The 13,676-nt window shown below is 32.9% G+C and overlaps 1 protein-coding gene across 11 annotated transcripts; it reads left to right on the forward strand.

Annotated features, from left to right (window-relative positions):
- The first annotated feature begins 2,889 nt into the window (after positions 1-2,889).
- LOC129295219 (tubby-like F-box protein 8) lies at positions 2,890-7,719 on the forward strand. Of its 11 annotated transcripts, none has more exons than XM_054933701.1 (6): positions 2,890-3,244; positions 3,381-3,619; positions 4,007-4,451; positions 4,560-4,647; positions 5,660-5,792; positions 6,871-7,719. In XM_054933701.1, the coding sequence occupies exons 3-6, from the start codon at positions 4,104-4,106 to the stop codon at positions 7,586-7,588; spliced, it is 1,287 nt and encodes a 428-aa protein (XP_054789676.1). In that variant the 5' UTR covers positions 2,890-3,244; positions 3,381-3,619; positions 4,007-4,103; the 3' UTR covers positions 7,589-7,719. The 11 variants fall into 11 exon arrangements, with proteins under 11 accessions (XP_054789676.1, XP_054789678.1, XP_054789677.1 ...); XM_054933703.1 differs by having other exon boundaries at positions 3,381-3,422; XM_054933702.1 differs by having other exon boundaries at positions 3,443-3,619.
- Positions 7,720-13,676: the final 5,957 nt, after the last annotated feature.

Below are 13,676 nucleotides of genomic sequence, written 5' to 3' on the forward strand. Positions count from 1 at the left end.
TTTATAAGGGCATACCCACCTCAGATTATCTTGATGTCAATGCAGAGAGTTCAACAGCCAACCATTGACAAAAGGAAGACATTAGAATCAACAATTATGATGTTCAATAGGAAAATAGCAGAATGTAAAATCGTTTGAAGGAGATGATCTTGTTAGCATGGTAGGAATTATAAATAAAAAATTGACTTGTCGGAAATAAAATTGAAAAACAAAAACAACAACAAAAAGAATCATTGAACCTATCCAGGATATAATAAGAGTAATCAGAAAGATAGTTGAAGAATGGAGTTATGTTGTGGAGGAGGGTTTGGGAATGCCGTCCTAACCATTTCCTCTAGACAATCATAACAATGGTTTATGCAATACCCACTCTCCAGTCTCCCCAACAAGCCATGAAAGATTAGTTAACAAGCCCTAGAGGTTGTTAATTAACATCCATTAAAGTAGGAAGCTGCCTCACAGAATGTAATCCCACCATGGAAACAAAGACAAAATAGCATCAAAAGGGAATTGATTAATTACCAAAAGAATAGTATTAAAGTGTAGTTAGCACATTGTGAATAAGTAAATATGTAATGTAAGTGGCTTACATGTAGCTGACAGAACTTGCAAGGGGAGGTTAGAAATAGCTTTCTAGGCTGCATTTCCATCAACAGTGCACCCAAAAAAAAAAACACAGAGAGAGAGAGAGAGAGAGAGAAAGAAATAAACCGCTCAGAGCACGGATGCAACATCATCCACTCCAATTCGGACTTTCAAAACAATCATAAAACAAGCCTAAAAACAACAAATGAACAAGCTGATGTCAAATAGAACTCAAAAAATCACAAATGTACAAATCACACTGAATGCCCTCAGATCTCATAGCTTTGATGAATCATTCACAGTTTAAAGCTAGCGGCGTTCATCAAATGCCTTCAAAACCCACCGCAAAACGTGTGTGCGTGCGTGTGTGTGTGAGAAGAGAAAGAAGGAAAGAAAGAGAGAGAGAGAGAAAGAATCGCAGCGGCAAGAGAAGGCAAGTAAAGAACTGGAACCGCAGAAAACTGCTCAATGGAGGTCGATTTGTGCATCATTGGGCTTCAATTTAGGGAGGAAACCCCCGGGGGGGAGGGAGTAAGACTAAACGAAAGAAATTGGAGCGCTAAAAAAACATAAAAATAAATCAGTCACATATAAAGATGGTAGGAGAAATAGAGAAATCAAAGACCAGAGGCGGCGACGACGAAGCAACAACATGCAGGGAGGCAGGCAAGGGTTTAACTGAGGAGCAGGCGACTTCATCCATTCATTCCGCTTTATACTCTTCGTTGGTGGGCTTGGGCTTTATTCTTCGCGAATCATGAACTGAAGCTCATATGATGGCCATTTTCTGAGCCCATGATTATTAGATTCTAGATTTAGAGGCCTAAAAAATGACACAGTTGTCCAGAGTGAAGAAAGATTTGAGTGGAAAACAAAAGGAAAAATTATAATCAAATTTCACATAAAAAAATTAATTATTATAATATTTATGAATAATTAAATTAAATTATATTGATAATTAATAAATATTATAATAATTAATTTTTTTATGTAAAATTTTAATGAAATTCTCTCAAAACAAAATAAGTTGAATTATTATTGACAGGGTTGAATTTAATTAAAGGAATTAATTTTTTATAACATGATAAATTAAAATTAAAATTTTTATTAAAATATATAATTATATTTAATTTAATTGTGTCTTAAATAAAATTGTTTCTAATGAAAAAAATAAAAACATGATTGAAGAGAGTAGAGACAAGAAAATAACGATCCTATAATTGAGTGTACTTAATATACATTCTCTCCTTTAAAAAATACTCTCTCTGTTAAAAAATATAAGACATTTTTAATCAAATCTCACCCCTCAATAAAATAGTTATCTACTTTTCAATTAACTCTATCTTTTCATATTTACTCTTATTAAATATTCTATAATAAATATAAAATTATTATCAATTGGGACACATTTAGAAAAAAAATAATAATTACATCTCGAAAGATTAAAAATACCTTATATTTTTTAACATCCCACTCTTCAAAAAATGCTTTAAATTTTTGAACGGAGGGAGTATAAGATTTTTTTTAAAAAAGTACTTTTTTAAAAATTATAAAATATTTAAATATTTTAAAATTTAATTAATTTTTTAAAAAATTACCTTTAATTAGAGAATTTGATTGTTAAAAAATTTTAATTAAAATATTCCCTTAAATATCTTGTGATTTTGAACACTGAAAATAGATATTTTTGTTTGGGGTTGGGGGGTCCACACTTGTGTTTTACATAAAGTTTAAAAAATTTCGAAGATGGCTTTAATTCCGCCTCACGTATCGGCCGACCAAATCGTGGCGTCTATCTTTACCTTTTTTTTTTTTTTTTTAAATTCACCTCTTTGAATTTTTGAAAAAATTACAACGAGATTTCATGCAAACAAATTAATTATTATAAAATTTTTAAAACATTTTTTAATAAATTTTATAATAATTAATTTTTTTACATTAAATTTTAATATAATTTTTTTAATATAATGTAAGTAGTTGTTAATAAATTTTATAATAATTAATTTTTTATGAAATTTTAATATAATTTTCCTAAATTTTAATGTAATGCACCTCTAAGCACGATCCAACGTCCACCGTCCTCAGGTAAGGGTGAACTGGACCGAGGAAGCCCGTGACGCGCCGGTCAGATCAGTGACGCGTCGACGCGGATGTTTTTAAAAAAAGTCAACCTTCAAGGGCAAAATCGTAAATTTATCACGGGATACCAGGCTCACCAACCAAAACAGTTACACAGAACGAAAATCAACGAAAAGATTATAAATTCATTGAATTTATATTTATAGTTATCATTAAGAAAAGAAATTAAGCAGTTTGTTCTGTTTACGTTGGTTTCCACTTCAGGGTTGGATGGATTCAATAAAGGCGCTGTGGCTTCATAGTCAGCGGCTCTATGACTGAGGGGAGAGGGGGAGTAGGGCTGAGAGAGCCTCCACTTTCATGATAAACCCCTCTTGAAGCAGAGTGAGTTTGATCAAGTATGATCATGAGCTCTTTTTGAAGCAGAGCTCAAGTAAATTGCTAGCCTTTGCCTCACAATTTCATATTTTCTTTCGAAAACATCGAGGCCCTGTTTTTCCTTGCTCCGATTGCGAGAAACCGATTCATGATCTTCTGGGTTTCCTTTGTAGATTCCGATAGTTTCATTTTTCAAGTCTAGGTTTGGTGAAATTCCCCTCTTGGGTTTTTATACTTTTCTTCTTATTCTGTGCTTATTTGTGTGTACCACTTTGGGTTTATATAAAAAAATTTCTGGGTTGCAGTGGAGCGCTCTTATATTTGTGTGTTCTTTACAGATATCTCTTATTCATATGGTGCACTCAAGTTCTTGATTTCAGGTGTGTTATATTACTTTCAGCTGGCGAGCCTTTCTGTATCTGTGCGTGTGGGAGACATTCATTTGATTGGTTCTTGGTCTTGTAACTCCACAAACACGAAAAGCAAAAGAGAAGAAGAAAAAAAGAGAAAAAAACTTGACACATCAGGCAATTAGGTTCCGCTAATGCAAGATTAGGATGATGATGGTTCACATTCGGTAAAGGGAGATCCCACTTTCTTAATGTTTCCTATTACAAAATAGATGTTTGTTGCCGCTGAAATTATTACATCTAGATTGATAGGGGCATAATCCTTCCGGTGAGATATAAAATATCGTTTCGATTTGACTGCTGCTTTTAGAGGTTAGATTTAGATTGAACCTCACAAACAATGTGTGACAAAAATCTGCAATTTTAGGCTGCTTTAACCCTTAGGTCCATGTGAGGCTTTCTTTTATGAGAATCTACTTTTTTAAAAAATAATTCTAAATATTTTAATTTGTGCTTTTCCCTTGCTGTCTTTTTTCCTTGTTTTTTCTTGATGCCTAACAATGAAGCTACAACTGATTAAAGTATTTTTGATCTGCGGTGCTTCACGCTCCTAGGTTCTGTGAATTGTGGCAAACTGGAGAGGGGAGTTAGAATTTGAAGTGAAGTTGATGATAACATATTAACTTCTGGGCTGTCAGTGTATTTGAGGAAATGTCCTTCCGCAGTATAGTTCGTGATGTAAGGGATGGTTTTGGAAGCTTATCTAGGCGGGGTTTTGAGGTAAGGCTTCCTGGCCATCACAGGGGCAAGTCACATAGTTCAGTCCATGAGGTGCCAGAACAACCTCCAGTGATACAGAACAGCCGCTGGGCTAGCCTTCCACCTGAGCTCCTTCATGATGTTATCAAAAGATTGGAAGAAAGTGAGAGCACATGGCCTGCCCGTAAGCATGTGGTCGCATGTGCTGCTGTGTGCAAGTCCTGGAGAGAAATGTGCAAAGAAATTGTAAGCAATCCAGAGTTCTGTGGGAAAATTACTTTTCCTGTTTCCTTGAAGCAGGTGAGATATATGTGATCTTTTATACCACGCCTACGATGTATTTGATAAGAATTGCATTTCTTTTGGAAGGTGTTTGAACGAATGTTTTTTGGTGATCTTGTCTTGTAGCCTGGGCCTCGGGATGGAATGATCCAGTGTTCCATCAAGAGAGACAAATCTAACCTGACATACCACCTCTTTCTTTGTCTAAGTCCTGGTTAGCTTCTTTTCTTACTATGTTGCCAAAGATGTGTGTGCGCGCGCGTGCACATATGTATGTTCTCCTTGCTTTGTGACCAATTGAAAACTTAATTAACTTGTGTCATTTGAGGTATGATAATTATATATTATCTATTTTGATGCAATCTGGAACTAGATTACCAAGTTCTGATCTGGTCTTTGGTTTGGTCCACATTTGGGTTTTCCATGTTCATATTGAACAAGCTAGTGAAATTTAGTCTTTGTATTAAGCTCGGAAGTTTCATGCAAACAACCTTGCTTTTATTGTTTACAAATTGTGAGTTTTTGTATCATCAATTTCATCTATTTTATTGTCAGCGTCTTGCTTTTGTCTCTGTATTTGCTAATGGTTTGGTCAGTTAATCCATTACATGATTTAGCGAATGTTTGGGAGTTGGAAGAGGAAGAGAAGGCAAGGGATTCAAATAAATGGAAGGGAACAAGAATGAAGGAAAATGGATGGGGAAATGATGATATATTTTCATTTGCTATGGAAAAGTGTCTCCGTCAAAATCTCCTAAATTGGGGCACTTAAATATTTAAAGGAGGGAGGACATAGGAATATTTTAGTGTTAGTTGAAAACTGTCAGACAAGGGAAAGGATTCGATGAATCCTTCACTTTACCTCCATCACCACGCATTCAAACATATTCTGTGCATATTGGTTTTATTGACAGCCATTGCAATTAAAAAGTTTAAGCTGTTTAATGGAGACATGTGTCATCACTTGGTTATTAGAGGTTTTCATATCATGTCTAGGACCATTTTCCAACTCTCATTGTTAACTTAAGGCTGCTGAATAGGGTTTTTATAATCTCTAATAGCTTAAAATTGTCTGCCATGATGGCAGGTCAAAATGCCATTAGGCAAAACTAGTTATTTGACCTGACAGTTATGTTAACAATGAACATGTTCTGGCAAAATGGTTCCAGTTATCGCTTGTCTTTTGGGGCGTGCTTTGAATTCTAAACCATATCATGGTCTTGCAGCCTTGCTTGTTGAGAATGGAAAGTTTCTGCTCTCTGCTAAACGGACTAGACGAACAACTTGCAGAGAGTACATTATATCCATGGATGCTGATAGCATATCAAGATCTAGTAGCACTTATATTGGGAAGCTGAGGTATGACTATTTGGAATCTTTTTTTAATGGTAGAAAGACATTCATTTTTGCATTTCTTTTCTTTTGGTCAGGATTCATAATGTTGGTTCTTTTTGTGTGTGTGTGTCTGTTTGGTCATGCTTACATCTGAGGATTATACCAAATAAGCACTTATTAGCAAAGTCTCACTTTGATATGAGTTTTACTTTATAAGGACTCTTAGTTGCACGTGTAACAAACATTGACATCCCTTGAGGAGTGTTTAGGATAGGGAGGAATGCAAGGGAAAGCAACTGAATTTGTCATGTTGAATTGTTTTGATTTAAATCAACTATCTATTTCCTCAAAGTATGTTCGAATCAGAGAAATATCTGAGAACAGAATAAAAAAAATGTTAGCTTTAAATCGAAAGTTAAAAGAATAATTAAAAATTCATTTCCCTTCCTTTTTATTCCAATCTCCTGAATCCAAACATGCTATTTCGGCTGTCTATGTTTGCTATCGTTGTGACTCATGACTTGTTTGTTATTTGAAGCTTTTAGCAGCATCTATTGTGCAGATATGTATTAATATTATATATATTAATACATACATATACATATATATATATTGTGTCTGCTAGAAAAATTTGCTGTTTCTGGCCAATAAAGTGTATAACTGTATATTATCAATATGCTTGGTGAATGCATGATTCCCTGATTAATTTTCTACATCTTTTTTTTTTTTAAATGTAATTTTAAGACCTACTTAGCTGGGACGAAATAGTTTTGCATAATCCGACTGATGTGCCTTGTCTACTTTCTCAACAAGTTCATTTATAAATTCAGCAAAGAAACTCAAGTACAATTTTTGTGTTTTTATTATTAGATTCATGGATAATAACATAAGAAGTGATAAAGTTTTCAGACAAATGTATAATCTTTCCAGCCTTCATTACATGAGCTAATCTTTTTAAAAAATTTAGACACGTCAATTGATAACAAAGATACAAGGAAATCCAAATAGGTTATCAAGTCCTCTGGTCTTAACATTTCATGCATGCACGGTTGTTTTCAATACGCTTCAGGCATAATAAGTTTAGTGTAAACTTTTGTTTCAGGTCAAATTTTCTGGGCACCAAATTCCTAATATATGATACACAGCCTCCCTATAATTTTGCTCAGCTGCCTCCTCCTTCGCCTAGCCAAAGCCGTCGATTCTATTCTAGAAAGGTTTCTCCAAAAGTCCCCAGCGGCAGCTACAATATTGCTCAGGTCATCTATGAGCTGAATGTGCTTGGTACAAGAGGCCCACGCAAGATGAACTGCACCATGTGCTCGATCCCAGAATCAGCCCTGGAGCCTGCTGGCACTGTCCCAGGCCAGCCAGAACTCATTCCTTGTGCCATGGATGACTCGTTCCGGAGTACATCCTTTTCAAAATCGATCCGCAGTTCATCCAATTTTAGCAGCTCTAGGTTCTCAGACATCATGTGGACCGGCAACGAAGGAGAGAGTGGCGAGGTAAAAGAGAGGCCACTAATTCTCAAGAACAAGGCTCCAAGATGGCATGAGCAGCTGCAATGTTGGTGCCTTAACTTCCGGGGCAGAGTGACTGTGGCCTCCGTCAAGAATTTCCAGCTGATTGCCGCTGTGCAGCCTGCAGCCGGTGCTCCAATGCCGGCACAGCGTGGCCCGGCAGATCACGACAAGGTTATTCTTCAGTTTGGCAAGGTAGGCAAGGATTTGTTCACCATGGACTATCGATATCCCCTGTCGGCATTCCAGGCTTTTGCCATATGCTTGACTAGCTTTGACACTAAACTAGCATGTGAATAGTCACAAATGTGATGGGAAAATTAAAATTCAATCTCCATTGGATGCTCAGGTCGCATCCATTCATTGTATACTTTAGTAGTTTCAAATGTAAATCAAAAATTTAACGAACAAGCTGTGTCAATTGCTTCCAATTTTCAAGAATTTTATTTCCTTTGTTGTGAGAGAGAGAGAGAGAGAGAGAGAGAGACAGATCATTGGGCCGTTTTAAGGATTAATTCTCTCAAATGAATACAGTGATAGAGGCCCTCTTAATGACGGATCAGGGCCTAGGCATAGCAAACAAACAGACTACTTAACTTGCATCGGGGCTAAGTCACAATAAATCGACAGCCTTTTAAGTGAAAGGAAAATCAAAGAAAGTGAAAGGATTAATAAAAGTTAATCTAGTTAATAAGTATTTAATACATACTTTATGAGAATGTGGTATAAAATTTTGTTGTCTAAAAATTTTATTGATACATGATCAGTAATTATTTCTATTAGTATTTTTTAAAGTCTAAAGACATGTTTTAAGTTAGATGAATTCTCAAGCCTCCACTCATTTAAACATTTTTATACTAATAATAGAGTGAAGGGAAAGATAGGATATTATTTTTTTAAAAAAAATCTTAAGCAGTAACTTTTATAAAATTTGGGTAAATAAATAAATTATCCCATAAATTTTTGGTTAAATAGCACCATAAACATTTAATATATTTATTGTGCAAATTATTCATTTAACTTTTAAAAATAATATAATCTGATTTTTGATATTAACAAAAGTTAACTTTGATCATTAGTTGATAAAAAAAAATAAAAAATGATATAAAAAAAGATCAATAAGAACATTACAAATTAAAAAATGATCAAAAAAATTACAAACAATGACCTAAAAAATTGTGAAAAATGACCCAAAATTTTTGGTAATTTTTTAGGTCATTTTTTAATATTTTTTTAATCAATTAACTGTTAAAGTTAACTTTGTTAATAATAAAAGTTATATTGCAACGTTTTTAAAAGTTAAAAGGACAATTTATACAATAAATAAATTTAGGTCTACAGTGTTATTAGATATAAAATTTAGGGGGTAATTTAATCATTTATCCTATAAAATTTAGTAGTAATTATTTTAAAATTTGATAGTATCCAGTTAAATTTGGTAATCGTAAAAAATGATTACGAATTAGTTTTACAAGAATTTAGGTCCTTTGGTTGAATGATTCCTGCATATTGTATTTCTCCACGAGTGTGGTGAAAAAAAGTGGTCGAACAGTTTGGTGAAGATTAAATGTGGGCTTATGGGAGCCAATAATTGGTCAAATAATTTGGGGCCGAAATGGTCCTATCGCCAGTAAAATGATTCAAGGGGTCATTGTATATTTTCCTGAATAGGAGGGATTTTAATGGCTGGCAAGATTACAAGTCGTGTGACAACAAAGTTGCTCAGTTTCCTCCAACATATTGCAAATCTGTACAAAATAGCAATGAGAACCACACATATTGTTTCAATCAAGACAAGCTCGAGCACTTGGAATCTTTTTAAAACCTTTCTTCCTCTCATATCAACCAAGATACCTAACCCACTTCTTCACTTTCCTTTTCTCATTCAAACCTTTCTTCCTCTCATATCAACTACTAAGTATCGGCTAATTACCAAGCTCAGTTATTCATCACGGAGAATTAATCTTTTTACTCTATTAGAAGAAGGTCCACGAATACAGATATAAGTTGCCTTTGATCCTTTTATTATTCACATAGAATGTACTATACCATATTAATTTAGGATTAGGCTGCATATCTAATTGATCATCAGGTAGTTCAAGTTCTTTTATGCAAAGTATTCTATCTAATAATATCTGCTAGCTTCTCTGACATTTAATCGTTAAAAAAAAAAAGTACACATTATGCCTACCATCACTTCAACAATAATAGATGACAATCTAACATACTAATGAAGCTTAAATATGTAGGGCGACAATAAACTGCTATAGCTGGATCATTCTTATTGGTATTATTATACAGAGTATGATATGCTGAAACTTACTTGCTATCTGATACACAGGATTCATCATCTGAAAAGGAATACACGAGAGAGATCAACTGAGGTTGATCTGATAATATTGACAGACTTACGAGAAGTGAGCACTAGTACTACTGGATATCTGAAGATGGACTCTGGAGAAGCTTTCATGGAGGCTGATATGCATCGTTGTCCTCAACAATCATTCTCTATACTGGAGAAGTAAAACCCTGATATGAATTTTGACAGCAAGCCAAGATTGAACACAAGAAGGGCGAAGAAGAAGAAGAGCAGCTTGTTTGTGAGGAATTAATAATCCGTGGTGGACGCGAAAGGCAGAGGAAGTTAGGAGGAAAAGGATAAGCATGATATATCATAAGGTTTCTCTGCTGATTCACCTATTTATAATTCTATATAACTTTATTTAAAATAAGCATATGGTACAATACGTGTCATGATTCATGAATAATGGGTTATGGGTGCTAGCCAGGGCAACACATGCTATGTGGCGAAAGTACTTGGCGTGTAGCACTAGGAATGTTTATGAGCTACTCATTATTATTATTATTTTTTTATAATATATCCCTCTCACTTTATGCCTATGGCATAGCTTGTGTGGTGCCTGTGCCTAGTGCCTAGCAATAAAATAAAAGTCCCACCTCGACATGCTCAGCAGCGAAAGTACCAAACCTTTTGCATCAGTCGGCCTTTGCTGAAACGGCAAAACAACTTTTGACCCAGGTGGGGTAAACTCTGAAAGCATAATTATAATTTTGGAAGAATTTTAATAATGATTCTTTCATCACATTTATTTAAATTTAAAATTCTTTAAATTTTTAAAATTTTATTATAGTTTAAGAATATTTATTTAATATTAAATTTTTTAAAAATAATAAAATTATCTTTCATTAAATTAATATCAGAATTACATCATTTCAGTTACTCATTTATTTATAAAATATTGTTAATTGTTCTATTTCACTTAATTATTTTTTTGGAATGAAATCAAATGAAAGTCTAGCAATGAACCAGTTCGTAAATAAATAAACAACATATAATATAAGAATCAATAAGTTATCTTAAGATGATTCAATATTTAAAATAAAAATAAGTTAAATAGGATAATTAACATCATTTTGTAAGTAAATTAAAAAGTAAAGTAGGACAATGAACAAATAAAGCAAGAAAATTCTGATATTAATTTAAATGAGAGGCAAGTCTATTATTTTTCTTAAAAATTTAATATTAAATCAGTACCCCTAAATTATAGTATAATTTTAAGAAATTTAGAGATTTGAATTTAAATAAATGTATTCAATGAGTCTTTATTATAATTCTCCCTATAATATTATAAATTTTAATCACTATAATTTTGATTTAATAAAAATTTACTTCTTAAATTTCATCTATTTTAATCTCTATAATTTTGATTTGATTTGACTACTCAATTACTAGAATTTTAACCACTTAAAATATTAATTTTTATATCAACAGAATTGACTCTAGTAGAAAATATTAGTCTTTTAATGAACCAAAATTTGAATCATTTTTGAAATTATTTTTGGGAGACGTGCTCACATTTAGTATTTAAACATGTATCGAATAAGATTGTCTTCGATAAGAGAATCTCTATAAGAAATATAAAAAAATCAGTACCTATATTTTAAAAAATAAAACTATAAATGAATAAAAAATAAAACCATATAGTTATCTCTTGAACATTAACTTGTTACTGATCAATTAATGTTTAAATAATTAAATTTATAGGAATTGAGTTATATTGTTGGTCAAAATTTAGAACCTTGATGTTAATTCTCCCAAGCTAAAAAGTATTGATGCATGAGAACTGTGACAATAAATGAGGATGTGCTAAGGGTCCATTTCTGTTCTAAACCAATTTGGAGAGATATTGTTACTTGGATTAATTACTTGCATCAAGATGCAGAGAAGAACGGGCTTTGGAAAAATTTGGTTGTATGAGCTTCTAGTATAGACTGTCCCTCAAAGTCGGATCCATTTACATAAATTAAATGATATCAAAATTAATGAAATAATGGCATTTGCTCTTTCTGATCACAGGAAATGGAAGAAAATAATTGATTAAGAATTTTTTTTTTCGGCCAAATAAATCCGTTCTTTATCCCAAACCCATTCCATAATAAAATATCCATGTTAATTCATCCACTACATCATCATCTGTTGTTCGTTAACTTTATATGCTTCTCAGTCTCTTCTTTCTTCTTTTTTTTTCCTTTTTTTTTTTAAAAAAGGATCTTATTCGCTTATGGCTCTTTGGCCAAGAAGAAAAATGATTTAGGGCTCCAAACAATGCAAGGTTAAATAAAGCACGGGAATAAACATCACAGATTTAGAAAAGTACGGGATAAACTATAAACATATATGGCAATTTATAAAAAATCTACCATGTTGTTCCTCACTATCATTCTCAATATAAAAAAAAATGTTTTTGAAATTCAAAAATATCCTTTGTACTTTTAAATATAACGGTGAAGTAATACTAATAACTTAATATTAAATAATGATATTGATAATAAAAATATATTAGTTATATATCAAAAAGGCTTTCAAATGTTTTTTTTTTTGGCGACAAGAGGGGGCTAAAGGTAGAAACTAAATTGAATAATACGGAGATTCTAGAGACTCTCTAGAAACAAGGTCTGGTAAATAACATGGAATCATCGCAAGCAAAGAAGAAAAATGGAGACCTTCTTTACCTAACACATCCGCTACACAATTTTGTGTCTGTGGTATTGATATGGAAATTTATGTCATCTTGTAACATCCTTAAATTTTAAAATCTAATTAACTAAGTTTGATTAGAGTAATTGAGTTTATTAAGTGAGGTGTGTGGCCAGAAAGGTTTAATGGGTGTGTTTGGTTGTAATTTTAGCTAGATGCGAATCCGAAGTGAAGTTGGGTCACCCGAATATGGAAAGAGGAAGAAAATCGAAAGGGCAGGTTTTGTACCACACATTATTACTTGTGGATGATCCGTCGTAATGCATGTGTGCCAATGTGCTTAGGCAAGACTTCTCTGTGCCATGAGTTGCGGCATATGGTGTATCCACTGTGGTGCATAGTCACTTTTTTGTAGAAATAAGAACGCAAAATTGATACAGAAGGGGAGAGAAACAAATAGGTGAACGAAAGAAATGCAAGAAGCTCTGCTAAGGTTTGGAGTAAGGAAGCATTAAAAGTATTTTGAAGTCTCTAAACATTAGAGATAAGTTTCTCAAGCTTAAATCTATATTTCTCTTCCATTTTCTCTAGTTTGGAAGTTAAGGTTTGGTTGAGAATGATGTTTTTCGGTCCATAAAGGTTATGAATCTGAACCCATTAACTTAAATGGAATTAATGGGAGTTGCTTAAGCTAATGGAACCTAACAATTATGAATTTTTGACTGTTGGTAGTTAGGGGCATTAAATGAACAAAAATTCCATAATAAATGTGATAGTTGGGGCAATGTGGCTCCATTAATGACTATATTAGAGTTTATTAAAGTTAATGAAAGTTAAGGAAAGTTAAGAAACCCTATGGTTACTCTTATATGAGAAGAGAATGAATCTGAAGAGTGAAAAAGTGGTTGAGTTAATAGTAAAAATTATCCAAAAATGGATATTGATGAAGTATATTGCGATTTATTATAGAATGATCATATTGGCACCATTCAGGCTTCATGAAAGTTTTGGGAGTGTGTAATTGAGGAGTGAAATCTTAACCTCTTAAATGTTTGAGGTAATTAGAGAAATTCTTTCTTGTACTTTTATGTGTTAATTGATTTATTGAGTTAAATTTGATAATTAAAATGTGTAAAATTCAATAAAATGCAAGTGTGCATGATTTTCTTAAAAACCCACTTGATAGTATTATAAAGTTCAAGGGCATGTTTCCTTTGAAAATTCAATGATGTGATTTGTTAATGAAGTTTAATAATTTTGTGTTAAGGGGAGTTCAATGATTTGATGTGTGAAAGTGCCCTGAAATAATGCTTTATAAAGTTCAATGATGTGATGGTTGAGAAGTTCAATAAATGTGTGTATGATAAGGAGTTCAATGATTATGTGATA

This window comes from Prosopis cineraria, unplaced genomic scaffold (assembly GCF_029017545.1).
Source record: "Prosopis cineraria cultivar Desert tree isolate PC_DT_omini unplaced genomic scaffold, ASM2901754v1 PC70, whole genome shotgun sequence".
Classification (NCBI taxonomy): domain Eukaryota; kingdom Viridiplantae; phylum Streptophyta; class Magnoliopsida; order Fabales; family Fabaceae; genus Prosopis; species Prosopis cineraria.